This window comes from Columba livia, chromosome 5 (assembly GCF_036013475.1).
Source record: "Columba livia isolate bColLiv1 breed racing homer chromosome 5, bColLiv1.pat.W.v2, whole genome shotgun sequence".
NCBI classification, from domain to species: Eukaryota; Metazoa; Chordata; class Aves; order Columbiformes; family Columbidae; genus Columba; species Columba livia.
The window spans coordinates 63,079,869-63,104,391 of NC_088606.1; the positions used below are offsets into that span (position 1 = coordinate 63,079,869).

The 24,523-nt window shown below is 39.5% G+C and overlaps 1 protein-coding gene across 1 annotated transcript; it reads left to right on the forward strand.

The window, feature by feature from the left end:
* The first annotated feature begins 4,891 nt into the window (after positions 1 to 4,891).
* On the forward strand, positions 4,892 to 23,498 carry CCDC34 (coiled-coil domain containing 34). The gene is made up of 6 exons (XM_005499394.4): positions 4,892 to 5,214; positions 9,114 to 9,246; positions 11,706 to 11,813; positions 20,414 to 20,572; positions 21,873 to 22,014; positions 23,005 to 23,498. The coding sequence occupies exons 1-6, from the start codon at positions 4,907 to 4,909 to the stop codon at positions 23,214 to 23,216; spliced, it is 1,062 nt and encodes a 353-aa protein (XP_005499451.4). The 5' UTR covers positions 4,892 to 4,906; the 3' UTR covers positions 23,217 to 23,498.
* Positions 23,499 to 24,523: the final 1,025 nt, after the last annotated feature.

Consider the following 24,523-nt stretch of genomic DNA (forward strand, 5'->3'; position numbering starts at 1 on the left):
GCAGAATTTTCCTGTGTTTAATCATTGATTTAATCAGAAAATTCAAAGTTCTACCAAGACACTCTTCTCCAATAATTATTTTTACCTTGATTACTATTTTTAAGCCTTCAGTTTTAATTTACAGGGTAATATTTTTAATTAAAAGCACAAGGCAGAGTTTGTTTCACATGCACTCTCAATTTAATAATTTTTAATTAACATAGATGTTTTTGATCTTTTGCTACGAGCATAACAAATGTATTTTTAGTGAGTTTTTTTTAGTATTACCTTTCACATATTGTACAGTAGAATCTGACCTATTTACTCTTAGCACTGAAGTTCAGTTGAAGATGATTCAGTTAATAAGGAAATTAAACCTGAAATGGGATAATATGTTTCATCACAAATTACTGTTTTCTTTACTGTTGTGTACTGTAAGAACTTGGAGGGCAAATGGACACATTTCATGTGTAGAATTCATGGTACTACACTACTATAAAATATAATTTAGGTTTTACCTACAAAATACTAGTTAATGGTCGCTGGAATTTACTATAGGGAAATTGTTTGGATTTGAAGGCAATGAAATATGAAGTGTCTGGCTGGTTTCCAGTAACAAAAGTAAAATCTGCAAGTGGCTTGAAAATTTCAGCTGGAAAATGAGCAAGTAAATCAGTTACTGTTGCTTTGGAAGACATCAAGACTGTGCAGAAGCCTAAACTAGATAAAGGAGCGAAGGCTGCTCAGGAGAAAAGGGCTGTGATCTCCTGCTAATATAAAACTACTAGATTGATTCAAGAAGATGGGATTTTAATATAAATGTGTTTCATAGAGTTCTTGCCCATTTCCCTAAATGAGAAATTCTCATCTCGGGGCCACGCTCCTTGAAAGCAGATGGTTCCACGTCTGCAACCTGCAGGGTGGGTGCTGGGTGGTGCAGAGATGAGGATGCAAAGGGAAACCGAAGCAATCCAAGAGCTCTCTGGTTTCATGGCCTCTCGTCGAGCAGAACTACAAATGCTGCATAAAAATAGCCAGCGGACAAGTACAGGCAGCTCCTTTACAGAGCCGAGGAGCTTCTTCACTCCTGTGCCTGCCGCAGCCTTTATCCCCACATTGGAAAATCTGAAGACTGGGGAAGAATTATTGAATTTCACTATATTTGGCTCAAATTTTCATTTTTGCAAGCAAAATTAAGGTTTACATTTTTTTCTTCAAGGCACGTCGTCTAAACCTTAGTTCATACCTAAAATTAGTGAGGTTTTTCAGTAGGATTATTTATACGTTTATTTCTGTGTTACTGAATGCAAGTGTGGAACTAGATGTTGCATCTGAAAGCAATCTCCTCTCCTTTTTGGCATTAAATCTGCCTGCTGTTGATCAAGTTGAACTGTGAGGTTTCCTTCTGATGGCTCTTAAGCTTTTGGACACTTGGCTGATCAGAGTACAGTTGAATTTCTAAAATTCAGCTGTTTCATAAAGAAGAATTGGCAATTCCAAATAGTTCATACAGTTGTCAAATCAGGATAGTTAGTGATTCAGGGTAGTTGATGTATACGTAGAATTTAATTACCTTCTATACGTGTTACCTGTAAAATTGCTTTCTTGATGTCATTTTCTACGTAAAATGGCTGGTTGAATACTGTGGATGGTAAATAGGGATTACTTGGGAGCAATTTGTCAGGAGCGTTTGGGTGTTCAGACTCGCTGATTGGCAAGACTCAACAGACAGAAGGTTTTGGGCTGTTTGCTGTGAATTTAACTCCCTGTTTTCTAGATAGCTGAAAATACTCCGTAGTCTATAATGGCGTTGGTTCAATTAGCACCGAAAGACTGAATGTAGTTTTTCCTGTTTCTTTGGTGAGAAATTACACTGATTTTTTACAATGGTAACAGCCATAGGGGTGTGTGTACATGTATTTATTCACAACACTCCATTATTTGCAGCAACTTTTCTGCTTCAATTTGATTTTGTCCAGAGGCTTCAACAGCGTTGATGCTCAATTCCTTCTATGGCAGATGCTTTTTAGAAACAGTTTTTCCTATTATGGCACTAAGTTCACAGAGTTAAGGTTTTGCTGTGAAGCGTGTCCTTGCAACGTGCCATTTATCTGCTTGTCTGTCCTTCCATGGCCACAGGAGTTGTGTACCTGAACCTGCAGGATTGTTTTTTCCATCATATTTGACAAAATGACATTGTTTGAGCTCTTACTTTGCCTGTATAAACCAGGGCACAGTGACTGGAGCTGGCTTGACAGGTTGGGCAGAACAGTAAGAAGGGGCATAACAACAATATTACTTTATACTTTCTGTTCTATTTGAAGTTGGATGTTTCTGCCATTCCAGTAACAATGCTTTAATTCCCCAAAAAGCAACCTGGCTTTTGCTGCCCTCCGTGTAGACAGTCCTGATGCATAAACTCTGGTCCCTTGTCACAATACTAAGGTTTGTTAATAAAATACTTGCCCAATCTGCTTATCAGGAAGCAAGGCTAAAACCAGGAGTGGGATGGCAACAATCACTTTCTCTTTGTAAAGGTAAATGTTATTGTTTTCCAATCCTCAAGGAATTATTCTGTATAATAATATAGGGAGGGAAGAGAGAGCCTCAAATATCGGTGTCTTTGGCAAGACTGCAGCTGGCTGCTTTGCTTTGAGACGTCCGTTTCAGAATTTCTGGCCATCCTGGACACAGACGTTCAGGTAAAACCACGGACGGTTTGTGTTTAACAAAGCTGAGGCCTTGCCTTGTGCACCTGGTATCCTAAGAATCCAATCTGATTTGAAATTTTCTTCTTGTGGCTTTGCTTGGCATGACATTTAGGTTCTAATGATACTATGTTGTTTCCAATACCTGAATAATCAGCTTAATTTAACAGGTGTAATTTGTTGCCTGTTAGTGACGGTAGCTAGTAATACTTGAATCTTTATTTGATGATCATCGGCTCAACAATCTGCTGCAAGAGGCTGGAGTTGTTTTAACATCGCAAATACCAATTTGCTGCAGAGCGATGTAGTCAAACACCAAACAGCCCGTCTTGGAATTCCCCAGTATGATCACTGAGTTAATGACGGCATCGAAATGTCTCCTACCTAGTGGCACTCGTTTCAGGTGGTGTCTAGGCGCATGTAATTGCTGTGTAGGTTTCATGGCTTTTTTATATTGAGCCACTGAAATTCAATTTTTATGGCAAGTTAAATGCGGCAGATGACTTTACCATAGTGTTGCTAATTTGTAGATTTGCCTTGTGCGGCTATGCTGCTTCTTAAACTCAGTTACCTGCATATTCTTGATAAGAACAATTACATCAATAGAGTAACCAAATTTACAATCACTTTCAAACTTCTGTATCTCTCGTTAGCATCATTAACGCTTCTGCTCGGTCAGCCACGGCAAAATAACTCAAAGTTATAGAAATCTACCCACTGCTTGTCAGCGATTATCTCCTTGGTAGGTGAGATTCAATGGCAATTAAAAGCTTTGGTGATACATACGATTGTTGCTGATCCTGCTTAAAGATTTGGTTAAAAGGTGGTCAGGGTGGCCCAACATCAGCAGCAGAGAGGGTGTGTGATCCCAGGATTTGGAACCTTGATGGAATATTGACAAAGTATCTGGTGGCAAATGGGAAAAGATAGTGTATTTAAAAGCAAAAAAAACAAATCTGTTTTATTTAGAACAAATAGTTACAGACTCTAGAGAACTAACTGATAATAGGAAAGGGAGAGGACACACATCTGCCCAGGGAGGTGATGGAGTCACCATCCCTGCAGAGGTTTAAAAGATGAGTAGATGAGGCTCTTAGGGACATGGTTAATGCCAGTTATGTTACAGCTGGACTGGATAATCTTAAGGGTTTCTACCAAGCAAACTGATTCTATGATCATACTGGCACGTGTATGAACTTAAAATCAGCAACAAGTTTCTGATTGTAGGGACTTTGACTTGGCTGTTAGAAAATGGCAAAGCTGCCATTTTCTGACACGTTGGAACGTTGTGCAGATCACAGAATCCCAGAATGTCAGGGACTGGAAGGGACCTGGAAAGCTGATCCAGTCCAATCCCCCCATGGAGCAGAAGCACCCAGATGAGGTTACACAGGAAGGTGTCCAGGTGGGTTTTGAATGTGTCCAGAGTAGGAGACTCCACAACCCCCTGGGCAGCCTGTTCCAGTGTCTGTCACCCTCACTGAGAAGAAGTTTTTTCTCAAATTTAAGTGGAACCTCTTGTGTTCCAGTTTGAACCCATTACCCCTTGTCCTACCATTGTTTGTCACCGAGAAGAGCCTGGCTCCATCCTCCTGACACTCACCCTTTATATATCTGTAAACACTAATAAGGTCACCCCTCAGTCTCCTCTTCTCCAAACTAAAGAGCCCCAGCTCCCTCAGCCTTTTCTCATACGGGAGATGCTCCACTCCCTTCATCTTCCTTGCCCTATGGTGAACTTGCTGGTTCTTGTTTATTGAACCGGTAAGAGTTGTTAATTCAGTATGAAAGAACTGTAGAGAGCTCATGTAAGTCAGCACACGAGTGTCAGTGATGGCCGTGGGGAGCTGTTGCAGGGCCTGCTGTTCTCCCGGTGCCGCAGTTCCTCCCTCGTCCTGGCACAGCGTGTACTGGGAGGACCTCACCGGGCCACACACACCCAGTGGCCGCCGGTTCCGACCCCCCATTTTCCCGGGGTTCCGATCCCCCACTTTCCCGTGGTTCCGATCCCCCATTTTCCCGCGGTTCCGATCCCCCACTTTCCCGTGGTTCCGATCCCCCATTTTCCCGGGGTGCCCCCTAGTCGTTCCCTCAACGCTCCCGCGGGGCGGGCACAGGGACGAGGCCGTCAGGCGGGAGGGGCGGGGCGCGGCGCGTGCTGCGGACTAGCGCGGCGATCGGCGGGCGAGGCGATTGGCTGGCGCGGCGTTCCGGTTGCCATGGCGGCGGCGGCGGGGGCGGGGAGAAGCCGCGGGGGCCGCCGGGAGAGCGGGTCGTTCCGCGCATGTGGTGACGGGAGGGCCGAGGAGGCCGTTAACCGCCGTTATCTGCCGTTAACCGTCGGGATGAGCAGCGGCGCCCGGCCCCAGGGCAGGAGGAGGAGGGCCGCCCGCCTCAGCCCGCCGTCCTCCGCCAGCTCCGAGGGCGAGGAGCCCCTCAGTCCCTCCGGCTGCTCCTCCGCGTCTCGCCCCAGCTCCCCGAGCGGCCTGGAGGATGAGGAGGAGCGGGCGGCGGGCTCCCGGAGCCGGTGAGGCCATAGGTAACCCCGGCGGCTGGGCCCGGCCTGAGGGGCCGGACTTCGGCCTAGCCTCCCTGCGCCTGAGGCTTAACGATTATTTCCTCTAAACATAATTTTATTTATATAGGTAACAGCTTTAGGCACCTCCTTCACTTTTCGGATATTTTGGGAGTTTGCAGGTTATGGCAATCTTTTCTGTGGGCAGTTTAGTATTTTCTTGGGTTTGTAGAGTATCTGTAAGCTGTTGACCTGGACCTCAGGGTCTTTGCAAGTTAAAAAGCTTCAGCCGTTCCTGTCAGCTTTTCAAACATTCTTAAGAGACTAAAGGGCTATTTTGCTACGTCCAAAGTCAGTTTTGTGTGTGTGCGCATCACACAGTTCTTCCTGTGTCTTAATTTCATCCACTGTTATTTATATGTGAACTTAATATGTCTTCTTTCCCTTGGGATCTCCTCTGCTTGACAGGAGAATAAATTCTTCTTATTCTTCCCTTTAAAATAGAAGAGAGAAGAGCAGGGAGCGTGTGTCTCGTTCTGGAGTATGACCTTTGCAATGGGGAGTCTGCAGATCCATGCAGTAACTTATGGGGGATGTAAGCAGCAAGACAGTTACATCCAACAGCAAGTGGTGGTGGGTAAGGGAGGGACATGTCAGCCCCATGGGAGTGCAGCGTTCCAGTGCGGTTCTCAAACTCCCATGGAGATCAGTGCACCCCTCCCAAGATGAACTGGAGGAGTATGGGCCACCATGAACTTTTCTTACATGCGTTTCTTGAAAAAGTTGCTAAAAGTCCAAGGAAAGTGTTTAAATGTAATCAGAAATAGAAACTTTAGAGCAGGGGTGTCAAACTTATTTTCACCAGGGGCTGCATTAGCTTCACAGTTGCCTTCAAAGGCTGAGTGTAATTTTAGGACTGTATAAATGCAGGAGCCCTAAAATCACATTCAGGCAACTGTGAGGCTGATGTGCCCCCCGGTGAAAATGAGTTTAGCACCCCTGCTTTAGAGTGAGAAGGATATTAGCCTGTTTATGATCACTCCTGTTCCAGGTTTTCTGTTGCCTCTCCTTTTACTTCTTCCCGATATCCAATTCTCTTCACCTCTTTGAAGTTCTGTAGCACTCATTTCAAACTATTATGTGTCTTTGCAGCTTGACACTATGCTTGAAGCAGCTGTCAGTTTTGGGGTCTGTTGCTGCAGTATTCCCTGCAGCGGGAAGGTGTAACTGAAGGCAGCCTCTGTTAGGGAATGAGCTGGAACAATCTTATTAAACTCTGCAGGCACAATATAACTTCACTCATGCATACACTGCATCTGAATAATGCTGCTGCTGTGTTCTAATAAGTGTCTACCAAATGTTCATACAGCAGCTTCCGCATATAACTGCCAATGTCTCAAAGGTATAATAATAAAAAACACTCCTTGTGCAGCCACTACCCCTCCCACATATGCACACACTCTCAAAGAGTCTTTTTGTTGTTGTTGTTCTCTTAAAACTGCACAAAAATTAGCTGGAGGCAGACTTTTAACGTGGGAAGTACAGTATTTGCAAAAGAGAAGAGCTGAAAACAAGGCCTTGTGAAATGATGTTAGGCATTTTCATACTTTCATTATGGATCAGTGTTAACGTTTGATGGCATGACTTAAGTGACTATATGGTGAACGATAATCTCAGTGTTTTCTATTAATCAGACTTCAGTTCTGATGCCAACCGTGTCTAATTTGATTTAAGATGCTTAACTACAAATGTGCGCTTGAGAATGTGGTGCTTTGAGAAGTCTGTTATTTTATTTCTTCTGAGGAAGGTCATAGTTGTGAGTGTGCTAGTGTTTCAGAAAATTGTCCCATGAAATTCAAGGTCTGTGTGGCTCAAAATACGTGATCACTGTGCCAGGGAGAGTGCGGCTGGGGCTGGGATGCCACTGGGAAGGCTGGGTTCCAGTCTGTGCTGCGGTGCAGTCTGAGAGCTTTAGACACAGTACTGCAGAAGAGGATAAGTGTTCAACAATTCTTCATATTCAGTTTGTGTTTTCCTATGCTTAAACTTCATTTTCTGTTATTTCTTACTTGTATACAGTAAGCGTTTAGTTTATCACTGTGAATTATTTTTTGAGACAGCTTGAACTTCGTAATCACCGATACAAGAAAACACATAGTAAATACTTTTTTCTGAATTCATTCCTTCTCCTAGCACTTTTTCTCAGGTTGATCTAACATGTCAGTGCTATTCTAGTACAAAGTACCATAATGCAAATCGCGCATAGCAAAAGAATGTGTTGAGGAAGTTTCCCTGCCCAAAATGTCAAGTCTGGACAAAGTTGTGTTGGTTTCCTGAATTTGAATGCATAATACTTTTATCTTTATCTTTAATAATGTTTCAGAGAGTTATTTTCTAACAGGATGTGTTATTAGGCATTCTTAAGTTGCATCCCTTATTACGTGTACCTGTTTAAAAACCGTCTCTGTTAAATTTTGGTGTGTGTTAAAGCTGTAAATGGCCTGGGGTGCAGCAGAAGGTGTTGGGCACTTCTGGGCCTGGGCGTTGCTTGGCCTGTTTTGCTCCTGTCCATGCGTTGTCTGTGTGTCAGGGTGTCCTGTCTGTCCCGTTGTGCTACATCTCTGTGCCAGCACAGTGTAAAGAGGTTTGGGAGCTGATTCTGTGTGGGGAAAACACCCCCTTTCCAGGGTAGTTTCAGCGTGAATCAGTTCCCCTGGACATGTCGCAGCATGAACAGTATGTTGGTGCACACCCACGCGGGGAACAAAAATGAAGAAGAGTAGGACAAAACTCCTTGCGTTGACATTGTCCCCAAATGCTTTGCATCACAGAAATAGGTTCTAAAGATTACTGGGATGTAAGATGTTTTGCAACGCCGTTCCCTGTGAGCACATAATATTTCTGTATTGATAGAAACAGATATCTCATGCTTAAAAGAGGTATTTCAGGAGTGTTAGTATAATATGCTTGTTTGGATGCCTCTTCTGTAGCTTGTATTCAGCAAACAGAATTACTCACTGTAGTGAAGTATGTAGATAGGCAGGTATTTCTAGAGCCTATATGTCCCTATAAAATACTGATGTGAAGTCTAGTTTCACTGCTTTGTTTATAAAAAATTCTGTATAAGGTAGAAGAAATCTTACAAAGAAATCTATTGGCGTATTTTCAATTTTTGTTGGCTTAGAGCCTGATATACTGTCTTACTTATGAGGTAGTACATGTATAGAATATTATAAATGATATTTCTGGCCTGGGGCTAGGATTCTTGAATTATTAATGAGTGAAGAAGTTATGAGTTATGCAAGGTATCCTATTAAGTCTGACAGAACCTTGTATAATAACAAGTGTTGTACACAAGCCATGTATCTTAAGTATGTTTCCTGTGGAAGGAAAACTTTACCTATTGGAGTGAATGGATTCTTAATGCTGAGGTTGCTTGATATCATGAATCCAATTCTATAGGACTCAAAAGAAGAAAAAATAGTCTTGATTATCCTTTGCTCAAGCTAAAGGCCACTTGATACATGGGGCCTCTCAGTTAGACCAAGGGCAGGATGTGTTTGTAAAATTTCTGATTTTCCTCGCTTTCCATATGTGAGAGAGCGGGTGGCACTTTGGTGTATCTGGTGTTAGTTTTTGTTTAGTTCATAAAAGGTAATGTTTGAGTCTGTTCTATAGTTTCACTAACAAGCTAGAATTTCATTGGTAAAATATAAAGGGGGGGTGGTCAGATGTACTCTATAAATGTTATTTATCATTCTGGAGGTTACTAAGCAAGTAGAAAAATAATGTAATTGTTGTCACAATATACCGTAAAAGAAATGTTGTTTTTCAAGGCAGTAGCGCTACTTAACTTTTCAATCAAATATATTATAGATAATATTCTTTCACATTTCTCATTTTTAATTCAGGAAGTCTGAAGACTCTGAAATAGCAGGGGGAGAAAAAGAGTCACCTTTGAAAGATAACCTTTCACCATGGGAAGAATGGTTCATTGGAAAAGAGAAGGAGCTACGTGCCCGCTTACAAGCTAGAGCTGCAGAGGTGAATACATTCAATTAACGTTCCATTAAGTCTAATAGAAGACAGCAAGCACCAAAACACAGGATTGTCTTGTTTTGGTTGAGGAAACTCAAGTGGTTTTGTCCACTTTTTTTAGTGTCTTGGGCTTCCACAGTGTTTGTGTTTGACAATGCTGACATGATTCATGCTACATGCATTCTGTGTAGCTAAATGCTGTACTTTGCTGAAGTGGCGCTGTATAATATTGTGCTTTTCAATCTCTGAGGTAAGGGTTCGAGTTTAAAGGATTAAAACATTTATATAGTTGGTACCTTGATTTTGATCATGGGTGCATACGCCTGCATGTAGGTAGTAAAACATGACAGGGCATGTGCTGGGTGTAAGTATGACAGACTACTTGATTAGATATGCGCCGTAGTGTCGTTACCCATTTAGTGTGTAATTATACAACTGTTTGGTGTCCTTTCCCAGGAGAGATTCCCCTGCCCCAGCAGTTATTTTTCTCTCCTTCTATCTTTTGCCCCTTTGCAAATGAACAGTTGTCGAATACTGGGGCAGAATTGAGAATGCTATATCTTTCCTTGATTAATATGTTTGTAGTTGCAGTTGATTAAATGAGACTATTGTATAAAATCAAATTGTAAGTATTGGGTGGTGGTTAGAACAATCACATCAAAGTTAGATCACTTCTCACTTTAGTTACTGATTTACTATTTGACCTTGAGCAACGTTCTAAACTTCCTGTGCTTCACCTCATCTGTAACGTGAATAAAACATACAGTTTTTTTACGTGGGCTACCTCATGCTGTTTATAAAACACCCACCTCTGGAAGGTTCTGGAACAGTCTTTTAGTGGTCAGCTTAACACCAAAATCTTTTGCTAAACTGGAGGAATATGTTCTGATCCATTCATATTCACCACACACTTCATGACTTTCACTTTAGATTCCAGTTTGGTTATTGTCTATCCCTATTTTGATTTTTAAGTACAAAAAATGAGCCAAAATAATTTCTGGTGTCATGTAGAAAATGAGATTTGTGTGTGGACTTCTCATGTGGTCTTGATGAAGAACCAAAGAAATTTATTCTGTGTATCGCACAATAGCATTTGTATAGTACTAAATGTGATCTAGAAGGTGCCTCTCTTAAATGTGTGTTGAGAGTGGTCATGGGACAAGCATTACTTAAAGCCCTGTAGAAATTGGTGGAATAAGTAAGCGTTTATTTTTAATTTGTAGGATTTTCAAAACATTAGATGGCAACTCAAATAGTTTATATCAGGAGAAAAAATACAATCAACCTTTTTGTAATATGCCAGAAGAGAATAAAACATGTGATTGTGATATAAAAATGTATTATTACATTTATGTATAAAAAGTATCTAAGAAACAGCTGTGAAGCCCCAGGTCTTTTACTGACAGCAGCAGCAAGTCTGCCCTGAACACTGGAAATGTGGAGGGACATTTGGAGCGATAGTTCCTTCAGAGGTTAGACAGAACCTTCAGAGGTTCTGATGGTGCCATCCCCTTTTACAGAAGCCAGGATCCCTGCAACCCAAATGTCTCAGAACTCAAGCAGGTGTTAGTTGCTCTAACTTTGCCTCAGTACAGCAACAACTGTATTTTCAGACTATACCTGTATTGTGAGTGTTTTCTTTGAGCTCTCTATAGGCTCTTCTTTTTTCTTGATGTCTTAATAAATTCAAACTCAGTATCACAAGAAAATGGGATTCTCTCTGAGACTACAGCATAGGGACCATAAAATCAGTGTCATGGAAATAATTTCATCTATCTGTGTTTGAAGGTATGAATTTTCATTGAAAAATAGCACCTTTTGCTGATGCTACTGTTAGAGAAGCTAGACATCTCAAATTGTCATCTTAGTCATGTTTTTTCTTTATCAATTAATTTCTTTGGAGAGCTATAAGTGATTGTATGTATACTGTATGTGCTATAAAGATACTTCAGAATTTCTTCTCTTCAGGATAAAACTCCTGTTTCAATATTTGCTAAAATCTGTGATAATTTTGTCTTTAATAAGCTTTGTGTTAAGCCCTGAAGTTCCTGTAGTTCTGGTACTAAAAATCACAAGTAATACTTCACTTAGCTTTTGATGCCTTCCTGAGTACAGAGCAGTACACTGTGTAAATTTTAAGTACTGTAGAAAACTTCTGCTGCAAATTAAGATTCCACTGACTGAAAGGGCATTTAAATAAGCTGAGGAATGTGTTTTTACATGGAATTGTTTCCAAAGCCCAATTAACATAATTATTTTCAGTTCATATTCTAAAAATCATACATTTCCATTGATTGTGTTTCATTATATTTGTGTTGTCACTCATCTTTTCCAAACTCCTAATGAAGGAAAAATTTCAAACTGGAATGCATACATTGCGTTAACTGCAGCACTCTTTCCAGTGTTGAGTGTATTGGTGCAGATGATCCCCGCAGATTTAAGATGTACACTTTTTCTTTAATTAGGAAATGAATACACAGCTCGAGAAGATGAAGCAAAAGCAAGAACGTGAAAGGAGGAAAAGGATAGCTGAAGAGAAACACAAGGAATGGGTAGAGAAAAAAAGAGAAGAGGTAAACATTGCTTTAGCTGCAAATATTCTCGCACATACCATACTGAAGTAAACCTATGTAAAATTTCCACAGACTGTTTGAACAACCTTATTTTTAGTTTGCTGAATGAACGGCTGTTTTAATTGAAAATTATAAAACCACTCCAACATAGTGAAACATTTTTCCAAGACTGTTGGTTTAGTGTTTTGTTGTGTTTTGTTTTGTTTTGTTTTTCTAAGGTATAAAGAGATTTGTTTGCTGAGTAGCCAGATAACTGACAATTATCCTATATTAGCCTTCTTCTAATTATAGCTGGGGCTCTGGTCTGCAGTACACCCTGCTCTTTCTGACTTCTTAGGGTCAATGCCCAAGCATTTTGGGTAAAACATACGTCTTAACTAACTGCAATGTCTCGTACAGCAAGTAGAGCCCGAAGAAGAATTTAGTTAAGTACCATTGTGGACAGGCAAATAGTACGGTAGAGTTTAGAGGGATAATTGAGGTGCGAGGCCAGATTCAGGAAATTCTCAGTATACCACAGTTAGCAGTTGGGAATTCCTTCATCCAAAAAGTCATTTCTGAGAGGGATCAACATTTTTTTTTAAGTTCTATTGAGCGGGATGCCTGAGTCCAGGGTCAGGAGACACAATCCTGACCTCAGTGGGCAGCGTACAGCTCTGTGTCACACAAAGCAGCCACGTGTACTGGATGGCAAAATGGGAATGTTTGTGAGGCTCGGGCTTGTTGAGTCCTTGGTAGTTTGTGGGCACATGCATTCGTTGTCTTATAGTCTATAGCAATGTCAGTTGCTTACTGTTCTGTACTTCTGGTTCTGAATAAAATCAGATGAAAATGGATTAAAAATACCACAATGGCACCAACTGGGCTAGATATCCAGACCTCATATGTTTGTCTTCACTATTGCAGAACTCCTCCTTCAGATTCAGTCCAGAACTGCCAGAATGACCTGTGCTTGGATCTAACCTAATTGCTCTTAGTCTTAATGGTAACTGGATGATTGGCATGAAGCTGCCCCAAAACCAATGCTGCCTTAAGTGTTTATTATGCTGTAGGAAGGTTCTTTCCTTATTAAACTACACAGCGAAAAGTACATTTATTATTCAACAGAAACAATGCTATTTTTCTCTTCTAAAATGCAAATTAAATTATAGGTGTCTGTGACTATTCATTGGCTTGAAAGAGTTTGGACTGCCTGTTAAAATTGTTCACAGTTTAAAGTTCTTGTTCTCTCTCCTGCCACCTCCCATTCCTCTGCCTTCCAACTTCTGCAAACTTCTACCTGTTTCTGTCCTCCAAAGACCTTTGTCTTTGTGGATTTACTGATTAACAACTATTCTATTGTCAGTGGGAACAGGAGGTCTCTTTTGTGGTAATCACATCAGCCAAAAGGACAAGGGAAAAAAACATATTTGTGTCTGGACTTTATCATATTATGTTTTGGAAGGATAAGGTCATCTTTAGGCCGTGTCCCAAGCTTTTACCAAAAGTAATCTGATTTTCATTTAAATCAGATGATTCACTGGCTCGTCTTTTCTGTAAACCACACTCAAATCAACAACAAACTGGACTTAAAAGCTTAGCTGTCTTTAGGATATTAACTGCATAGATCTTACCATTTCGAGTTTAAACAAGATTATCTGTGGATCTGTACACAGACTGGAGGATAAATGTCAGTTAGGTGACTAAGAAGTTGTTTAAAATCACATGAAGATTTCACATGAAGTTTAAGGTTAGATCCATGAGCACTGACAGTTGCTATGATTTTCTTGGGGCGCATGTGTACATATTTGGGAAAGCTCACTTCATTTTCTCCTGGAAGCATCAAAAAATGAGGCAAAACTTGCACTGAAATACACATTAAGAACCCACCTTTTTCATATCCAGTTCCTGATTCTGAGCTCCTGTGTGTGGACTGCAGAAAATGCTTTACTTGACAGGAGATGGTACTTTGAGGCTTGGATCTCAGATCTCCCAGAGTCTCTGTCCTGTCCCACTGCTGGATACTGGACTGCTGAAGGAAGTAAGGCCTGGTTGAGCATACATAGAACTTTTTCCTTCTTCTTGAGCATCCAGCACCAGGAGAATCTTCATACTGTGAATGCGAGAGACATTTTTGTCAGAATTAGGGCGTTTGTATGTGCATGGGAGAATTCTGCTGGTTTTCTGTATGCCAAGCCAGTTTTCTTGCGCTTTGTTGCATGACAATGTCAGTGGTGATGTTCTTACTGTGAAATATAGCCCTTTAGGGTCAGATTAGGAAGCAAAGCTTGAATGCTCTTTTTGTTCACTGGCAGTTTCATTTTTTATTTTTAAATACATATTTAAATCTATATGCTGTGAAGTTTTTTTATGCTTCAAATCATTTTACATAAACTATTTCTGAAAATGAAGGAATCATAACCATTTAATACTCTTCTATGTAAATAGCTTTTTTGATTTTTAAAGGTTGTAAATGAGCTAGAAGTAATATTTTGAAATATGAGCTGTCAAAGTACGTTCTAAACCATGAAATATGTTCATGCAAATATGGCAAAATTTTGCAACTCACTAGGAATTAAGAACTTAATGAATTCAACTCTTAGGTGCTATCCTGGTTCTACAGGATACAAGTGCCTTTACAATTTTCGGTAAGATACCAGATCTCTCCTGGACAAAAATAGTCTCACTTGACTTGTAATAGAGCTCTTCTTTTTTAACAAGTCACAGGAATATAAGTCAAAGTATTTTAGCTCTAAATTATCTCCCAAGGTTCTTTTGATTCCAGAGGAAAATCTGCTTGAACCCAACATGATTTTGTATGTAGCCAGTTCTGAGTTAATGTTAGATTTATTGATTAAAATTAGGTGGGCATGATTAGAAATGCTGAGCAAGCAAATCTGGTGTTCAGTGTCATGTTCTCATTATTAAAGTAGCCTTGACTTGAGTGGCATGCAGAACCAAACAGACATCAGCAAAGCCATCAGAATCCGTCTTAATCCGTCTGGAATGTTACGACGTTTGCTTGATTGCTAATTGCTGTATTTAGACTTCAACTTGGTAGGGAGCTCTGTGGAGGCAGCTCATAGCTGAACTGTGAAGCTTAAAAAGAAAGGAATTGACATCCTTGGTTCCCATCTCATCACCGAACTAAATCCTGAATAGGTAGTGAAAACTTAACTACTGTCTCATTTCTTCAGGTTAGAATTAATGTTTGTGAAAGCTTATTTTCTCTGTGTCTCTTAATTCTGGAACTTTATATGTTTCTTTTGGGGGGTGGGCAGAGAGCAAGAAAGGACACATGCTCAGTGCAATGAAGTTTGTTATTGAAAATAAAACCAACAGGTAGAGAATGGCTAGAATTTATCATTAAAAAAAAGAGACTTTTGAAGTCTATCATTTCATGTTTGTATACTGACTCCTTGTAGATAGTGAACAGATCAGTTAACTTCAGTCATTGTTCTTCACCACTGAAGTTTAAAAAAGACAAACACCACCACCCGCACCCCTGCCCCCCCCAGACTGTATCTTGGAATTATTTGGATTGCAGGACCTACTTGTGTGATACATTTTGAAAATCTCCTCTCCATAGTAGCATCCTTTTATCTTGTCAAATATGTTCTTGCTTAATAAATGAGAGTTTTGTGACCGTTTGCCTTGGCAGGCTGTAGATGGTAGGTATTTTCAGACCTGGGTAAGTTACAGTTCAAGAAGGAAGAAATAACTGCGTAATATCTTCAAAATATTTGGGAATCGCATTTCTGGTTCCTTCCAAGGACTTTTCTCTCTCATCTAAATTCTGATGGATTAATATGGGACAACAAAACTCTGGCTGGGTATAAAAATATGCAAAACAAAAAGCAATAGGTGAGGTCAGAGATGTTCAGAGTTGATCACTCATTCATACTTTCTTTTGTAGCGTTTCCTTTGCAGACCACCACTATTCAGAGTTTGTCCAGTATCGTTCAATTCCAAGTTCCGTCACGGTGTGACCAGGCACTGGTTCTACTGCCTGATAACTTACTGTGTTCTACTCAGTGGAAGTTTCTGGAGATGCTAGTGAAAAGCTTCTGTTCTGTTCTGGAAAATATGTAAGCTGCTGTCTGAAACCTGTTTGTTTTTTCCCTCATTTGCCCTTGACTTAATCAATTCAAGACGTGTAGCATTCTTCCAGGACTTTACCCTTACCAACTCATCTCCCAAGAATGAGGTAGAGTTTAGTTTAAAAACCCTTTGTCTTTCCAGGCTCCTGTTCTTCCTTTATTCAGTGTCCTCTTACTGGTATTTCTCTAAAGAACTGAGGATGGTTTGGACTATGGAGGTTTACGTAGTTTCACATGAAGTGTTGTTATCTTCACGTAAACAGGGCCCCAACCCCTGCCTACTTGTAGTTTCTAAGCATAATTTGCATTTAAGGCTTGCCCGCCTATCAAGAGCACTGTGTTTACAAGACTGTATCTGAAGAACCCCAGGTGTATATGACTTATTTCCTAATGTTTTGCCCTAGAATAGGAAGCTTCTTGTTGACAGGAGCAAGTTTTTTTCCTTTTCCTATTTTACATGAACTTTTGATCCTGAGCTGTGGAGTCTCTTTCATTCCTATCAAAAACTATGGGGTTGAGCACTTAAGTAAGGTACATGTAATGGCTGAATTACTGATTAATTGCCTTCAAGTTGAAGTACCAAAGGCTTTGAGAAATGCATTGTGCCTGCATAAACTGTGAAGTGTCTGTAAATTGCTGTGAGTGTTTAGAACTTTGTCGTAACACTCAGAACCTCTTATGAATTAATGCTGAATAAAATATGAGGATTCAAGGCCCGGCCTGATGACAACAGCTTTTTGATTAAATATTTTAAAAATTAACACTAGCACAGTGCACTCCGCCCTCTATGCTCTATTTAATATGGTATCTTCCAGTCATATTTAATCCACCTGTATTGACTCTGCAAAGCTGCTTCATTCTTAGAATTCTGTAGCTCATGTTGTTAACATCCTTGTCTTAGTCTTACATATAATACTTTATGCTATATTAATAACATATCTAGCAAAGAACACAAGCAGCAAAGTTACACATTTTACACTGGAGAAACTTATTATTCTAATGCCAATCTTAATTGGACTGTAGCATTTCTAATATGTTCTGTGTTGTTGAATAGAGAATAAGGCATCGCTTTTCATTTTTTTTCTTAAAACTAAATATGGGTAAAGCAAGCATTAATTGTGAACTTCGTTCAGCTTTTATTTTTGTTCATTTTTTCTTTCAGTAAGTCCCCATTACTTACTGAAAAATATAATTTTAATGGAAAACAGGTGCAGGATGGGAAAATCCTGTTTTGATGCTTTTTCATTGAAAATTTTGTTCTTACAATTTAATTTGCTGTTGACTGACAGACTTTATGAGAAGGTTCCAACTCTTACTCCGAAGCCTTTTTTTTTTAATGCATATTTTATCTCACCATTGTTAATAGAGAACACAGATTGTTCAGCAGTTTGAGCATGACTTTCAAGTTAAAAAGTCACACATGCTCATGCTTTCTTTCTTTCATCCAAGGAATTGTTAATTATTTAGTGAGGAGTGGTATGGCTTCAAGAGAAGGGGTGGAAAATCCTGTCGTCCCAGCCCACAGCCTGACTGATGGAATCTTCTCCCCACTGTGGGACATGTTAGTTTGAATCCTCCCAGGCAGAGGGGGGATGAAATCTGGATCTTCCCTCTCCTACGTTAATGTTCTAACAGCTGAATTGTCCTGAGTCAAAGCAGTGGTTGATGCTGCATTTGTGTAGAACCTGATGTGCTCTGGTTTTTGCTGACAGTTTAGACTTGAAAGAGATGCTGAGATGTTCACCTTTCTCAAGTCTGAACCCTTTCAAGAAACATATTTGTTAGGGAAGCTTAAATATCTAGAATAAATACTTTCCAATCTTGAAAACCAGCTTGGATTTAAAACTTTAAATATTCTGTTTACATGCCAGAGTCTGCCTTTACATATCTAAACTTTTTTGTGACTCTGGGCTTAATTTCATAAGATTGTTTGTTTGTTTTGATGTTTTTGTTTTGTTTGTTCATTTGGGGTTATTTTTGTTTGGTTTTTTTCTGTCTATTGTGAGTTTTTCAGCATCTAGACCTGGAATACTTTACAAAACAGGCTCTTTTTTTTTCCCTCTTTAGTACAGTGCTGATGTGACTTTACTCAAAAGTTTTCTGTGAGGTTGTGCATGGCCACTGCCATGTTTATAATTTTAGGTTGTACTAGAATCTTAATTGCATCTAGACTTACTTTTAGATTTCTGTAAGTAGAATGAACTGATTCCTCATGGTTAGTGTTAGAATGGCTTTTAGATAGACTTATGGAGGAGGAATTCAGGGTGACAGGTGATTAAAATACAAGCACTTGTGTATTTCGGCAGCATTCATGGCGTGTGCGTTCTTCTGAAGACCCTGAGAGTGTTCAGGGACAAAGTGCATTAAGACTTTGTCATGTATATTGAGTACCCATGTCAAAGGAACAGTTTGGGAGAAAGATCCATGTGTGTAACCACCTTAAAATTCTTCAATTACTAGGCTGCAGTGGGCTCTGCTTGGACTTGTGTCAGCTTGAGCAGTAAATCATTGCAAACCTGCCTGCTGGTAGACAACTGCAGCTCCCTGTTGGTTCACTGACCTCCTTTCAGCCTCTTCTTCTTTTCACATGCTGATTCAGAAGAGATTGAAGAGATATTTCTGTGGGCTCGGCTTGGTGAGCTAGGGCTCAATTGCAAAGATAATAACAATTGGCCGAACAACTCAGATTTCTGAGGCTGCTAAATGTGATTGACGTTCAGGATTATTATGAGGATAAACGAGGAAATTTGGGTGTATGTTCCGATGTTGGCAGTGTGGACTTTTCCTATATTTTGCCATCAGTCAGTATAAAATGATGCTAGAATATGGTAGCTAAGATGTCAGAGCAAACAGCTGTGAAATAGAACCATCACTTATCTATGAAAAGAAAAATGTCACATGCTGAAGAGCAGAAAATGGGGAAGGATTGCTGTGAGAACAATCTTAAAAATATAAACCACAACATGAATATCTGGGAATATTTCTATTCAGTGACACTCTACATAGAAAATGAAGAACAGAAAGCTGCTCTGTGTCTTACCTATTCCAGCCTCTCATTTAATCATTGATATGAACATACAGAAATATCTACTTTATTAATTTGCTTCTAGTTGGATATAGTGTCTCTTTTTCAATGTCAAATGGGCTTTTTTCTGCTTGGAAAAATTATTTAATGTTTCTGTCTTCTGTCAGGAAGAAAGTGGGATGCTTCTTCAAGTTTAAAATTCACTAGATGATTCTCCCCATACACGTAGGTCTGATTTTTCTTGAAAAGTCAGTAGTTCTGCTGATGAAACCGTGGGTTGGTATTGACTCAGTGCGACACATGCTGCCAACTGAGTCACCATCGCTGCTTTGTGGGACGGCTGGATTTGGTTTGGGTGGGAATTTTCCAATGCTGACCTGACCTGGGCTTCATTGGGTTCTGAGGTTTAACAGGATCAGGATCACAGCCCAGAGTGATGAACCCACAGGGCAGATTCGTATCCTTTCTCCTTAACAATGTGTTTGGGTGGGGTGGTGGGAGAACAAGCCTTTTTTCCAATGAGTAACTGGATGTTTTACAATCAATATCTTAATTTATGTAGTACCTGTAATCATATTTTAAAGCGTATGGAAATTCAGTTCGGTGAATAGATCATGTCTGTTTCGAACACAAGATCAAAGAGAATTTTTAAAACCCAATCTGACTGCACCAAGCATAAACAAATTAGAAATTTCCCTCCCCTCATGTATACGTGGAAGAAGAATGGAAGGAGGATTGAGGAATGTGTACATTAAATACACATTCCTAGCATTTTTGATAGACTTGTATAAGGGAAAGTAATGAGGATAGGGGGATGCTGGGAAGAGCAGGGTGACAGGAGTTTGATATGAAGCAGGTTATTAAAGCAGCTGGGAATGCAGTGCACACTAATTTTATGAACGAAAAGCTGGTCTGTGCAGGAAAAAAGAGGGAGAGTTGCTGATCTGTCTGCAGAATAATTTCCAGGCAGCTGCAAAGTCTGCAGTTCTGTGGGGAGTCTCCCCCTCGTAAGGATGTCTCACTGCAAGTAAAACTTCACATGGTAGTGTGTGTGGTATATCACGGTTTACACAGGACCTAATTTAACTTTGGATCAGCCTAGATAATAGCTAAACTCATCTGAAGTATTGTGATTAAGGATATATAATTTAAGAAGCTTCCCTGCCTTTTAATTACAGTCTTCAGAAAGGTTTTTAGTCTTAGAAATATTAAGAAGTGTCTGAAGTGTTTTAAAAAAATGTCTGAATAAATAAAAAAGTTGCAAAATTAATAGCATGAGGAGTCCTGAAAGTAAATTATTTACCATGTTTTGTGACAAGTTTATCTGTTTAAAACTACTTTATCTGGAATTTAGTGATTAATAGGTTCTGTTTTCAAAGAGCTTAAAATATGATTCTACAAATTGCAATTTGTAATTATGTAAGAAAATTAAGTGTATTCCTCAAAAGATTTGCCCATTGAAATATACTGAAAAGTTTCTATTCTGTTTCATGTAGGAAAGAAGAGAAAGGGAACGAAAGTTGAGCAAAGAAATGGCTGAAAAAGCCACAAGGGAACTAGAAAAAATGCAGCTACAGGAAAAGGCTGAAGTAAAGTATAAAGAATGGTTAAAGAAGAAGAGAGCTGAAGAGGCGGAAAAGAAGAAGAAAGAGAAGGTATTAATCAACTAATCATTTATTTGGATGGAGTTACCTAATCTGTAACTTATATTTAATATATTGGTTGATTAAATTGATTAGAATATGTCAGATGGCAGTGTTGTACATGGGAGGAACTTGCAAATGTTGTAGTGTTAGTGCATTGAAGACTTCAAAGTATGGTCAGCAAAGCAAGGGGCATATTAATGCATTTTGGTTAATAGTCTTTGCAAACCCACTGCGGTTGTGGTACGATAAGGGAAATACAATCCACCCAGTGGACCTTTGTTACTCAGTGTGTTGCATGGTGACCCAGACACAAAATAGGTGGCATTATGTGGATTTTTTCCCAGGATCACTAGTGTTATTATACTTGCACATATTTTTAATTAAAAACAGTTTTCTTCATATCTGTCCATAACAATCTAATGCTAGGAGTTCTAATTTTAATGTTATATTATTTAATCACCTATCTGTTTTTATATTGAGCTTCACGAGACCTCTCACTTAGTGTAAGCTTCCCAAAGTACAGGCTTTGAGGTCCTCTGGTTCGCTAGAACAAATGCTCTATCAAGGCTACACTTGCAGGAATCATCCAGAATTCCTCTGAAATATCACAGATTGGTAATGACTATGCCTGAAAACTATGAAATGTATGACCAGATGTCTTATCTGTGAAGTTGATTGGTTGTCTTTTAATTAACATTACAGTATCCTTTTGCAGTAGAATATGTAATATCATAGGAGTGCTACACTATTGTAGCTAAGTGTGGGGAAGGATTGTGATGAGAGAAATTTATCTATATTCCCTCTGTAATTGCAGCAGTTCTTAAAGTGCAGAACCCATTTGTAAGTATTTCACAAGTATATATAATAATTCATTCAGATGAACTTTGAAACACTGTTACCTGTATCAGATCAATTTTCAGGCCTTAGTGACGTTAATTTTGCAGTCTTTCAAAATTTCCCATATAATTGAAACAGGCTTAAATATTCTGTACTGGTGGTGTTTATTTCCTGCTTAACAAACTGATTCTGGGTCTCTGCTGAGCTGCTGCATTGCACAGCACAAGGAGCCTGAAACCCAAGAAAATTCAAGTCATCAGACAGACTTAAAACATGTGCATTCTTGTAGTTACATCTTCATTACATAGGTTCTTACCAATTAAACTGAGTTTAAATCCAGCTACCATGCTTAAACACTTGTATTGGAAATATATTCAGCAATCTTGGAATCTGCAAAAGATTTATTTACAATTTTGTGTATATTGGAGAGCGCTTTGTTATATCTTAGATTTTTTTTTTTTTTAATTTTTAGGAGAAAGAAAAAGAAAAGGAAGCTGAACTACAGGAAAAGAAAGAGAGATCGGAGAAGATCTTTAAGGAATGGCTACATAATGCCAGAAGTAAACCACGTCCTGTTTTAAATGGTTATGGCTTCCCATGTGGGAAGTCTACAGGTTTGTACTCCTACTGCACGTATGTAGTGAGTTAGGGTTGTGGTTCCTTCCCTCTAATCAATGTAAAATAATTAAATTTTGTTTAAATATATATGTGTGTATATATGTATATATATATATATATATATACACAGATACACTTTTGTCTTTATTGTTTTCATAGAATTAAAATTATTATTATTTGAATTAGCAACAGAAAATACTTTAGGACCTGAAGTCCAGGCTTTGAAGATTTAAGCAAATGTATAGAGCAGGTGAACAACCCTTGCTCCTTTGCTTACATCCATTTGTAGATGGTGATACTTTTTACCTTTGTGGGGTCTTTTGTGGACTTTAATTACTTCCCAACAGCTGCAATTACTTGTTCAAGTGATTTTTGAAAAGCATTTATATACTCAATTGCGTTCATGCAATACAATATATTACAGACTTTGTTTTACCCAACCATATGATATATGCACTGAAATTTCACTACAGACAAATGACTGAGAGGGCAACATGTTCCTTCTGTTGCATTTTAGGTTTTCTGATATTGACTTATGGACCCTAGATTATTAATGTGTATGTGGATAATTACTGTATTTGTCTCCTCAAAAAAAATGAAGAATAACAGTTAAAGATGGAAAAATGTGTGAGCTTCGCATATTTGGTGACAGGAAGTTATAAATGCTTTGAAATAATGCAGAGCAACCAGTTTGTAGACATACAGCTTTTAGATATACAAAGGACTGAGCATTCTGAATGTTTCACAGCATTTGACCTTCCTGTTTTTTTCAATAGAGATGAAGATTTATGGCATTTATTAGTATATAAAAAAGGTGGAAGATTCATTACTTTGATTCATTTCAATTGTGTGACATGCCTGTGCTGTCATCCTCTGAAGATGCTGTTGTGTCTCTTAGTCCAGATGATTATTATTACTGCTTGCACTGTAAAGCTTGTAGTGTAAGTATTCCTTTTTAGTTATTGTGTATTTTTTAAATGTTTCAGGGTGTGCTAATGGAAATTTGTATCCAGCTCCAGCATATTGTAACCCCATTCCTTGGAAACCTGTACATGTGCCTCCTCCAAAGGAAGACAATGTTCCTACCATGAAGAAGAAGAGACCTGTGTCTTGTCAGTCACGTGCATCTTCATCTATGGTAATTCATAAACCCAAGAGCAGCCATTGTGTTGGATCCTTGTGCAGAAAGCAGTTATAGTACGGAAAACAAATCCGTTCTTATGATCTTGAGTGAACTGGGCCATAAATATGAAGTTATATGTAGTTAGATGTCCAAAACAGGCTGCTCTACTTTTTAAAAACTGTTTGTGAATGTTTTGTATTTATAGCTAATTGACCTATCAGCTTTTTTATATGGTTTTTATATGTTGCTTTTTAGTAAAAAAAAAAAAACAATAAAAATAAAAAAGTACTATTTAGCCAATTGTAGTGGGTCTGTGCCTCAATACTAATAAAATGCACAGGTTTGTTTATTCCTTTCCTCTTCTGTTGTTGAAGGAGCTCTTTTATCGATGTGGTTATTCTTTAGGGCCACAGTGTTATTGGGTTATTTTAAAGATGCTTCCTGACACAGCCAGGAGAGGAGCTGACAAGGGGAAGCTCTTTGCTGGACCTGATATGTGCAAACAAGGGAGAAGTGGTGAGGGACGTGAAGGTTGGGGGCAGCTTTGCCTGCAATGACTGTGGGATGGTGGTGTTCAAGATCCTGAGAGGAGGAAACAGTAGAATCATAAGCCTGAAGTTCAGAAGAGCAGTTTTTGTCCTGTTCAGGAACTTGCTTGAAAAAATCCCATGAAATATGGTCCTGGAATGAATGGCGGTCAGGGAGTACTGGTGATTTTCAAGGTTTGCTTCCTCCAAGCTCAAGGATGGTCCATCCCAGTGAGCAGAAAGTCAAGCAGGAGTGACAAAGCTTACACAGATGACCAAAAATAAAAAGGAAGCATATGAGAGGGGGAAGCAGGAACAGGTGACCCTGCCGGAATATATTATAGAAACAATGTGCAGGGGTGAGATTAGGAAAGCCAAAGCCCATCTTGAGTTGAAGATAGCAAGGAATGTGAAGCACAACAAGAAGCACTTCTGTAGGTATATCATGAACAAAATAGAAACCAGGACAAATGTGGGCCCACTGCCACATGAAATAGGGGCTTGGTGACAATGGACACAGAAAAGGCCAAAGCACTTGATGCCTTCTTCACTTCTATGTTTTTTTTTTTCCCCTGGGCAGTCTGCTGATTGACCTCAGCAATCACAGGTCTTAGAGTCCAGTGGAAAAGTCAGGAGCAAGGAAAACAGCCTTGGTGGAAGAGGATCAGCTCAGGAACATCTAAACACACTGGACACACATGAGTCTAGGATCTGATAGGGAACACCTGTGAATGCCCCAGCTGGCAGGGCAGGAATGGAGGGTCCATCAACAGATTGATAGTCTCGATCAATAGACAGAGTGCTCAGCCAATGAGATGCCCAGAGCCACGGAAGCTTCTGGCGCATGCTCCTAAC

What these genes read in the sequence shown, in the direction of transcription:
- CCDC34 (XM_005499394.4), top strand. Translation starts at nt 4,907, where the DNA reads ATGGCGGCGGCGGCGGGGGCGGGGAGAAGCCGCGGGGGCCGCCGGGAG. An exon ending in GCGGCGGGCTCCCGGAGCCG is followed by an intron (nt 5,215 to 9,113) that starts GTGAGGCCATAG and finishes TTTTTAATTCAG; the next exon opens with GAAGTCTGAAGACTCTGAAA. An exon ending in CCCATGTGGGAAGTCTACAG is followed by an intron (nt 22,015 to 23,004) that starts GTTTGTACTCCT and finishes TAAATGTTTCAG; the next exon opens with GGTGTGCTAATGGAAATTTG.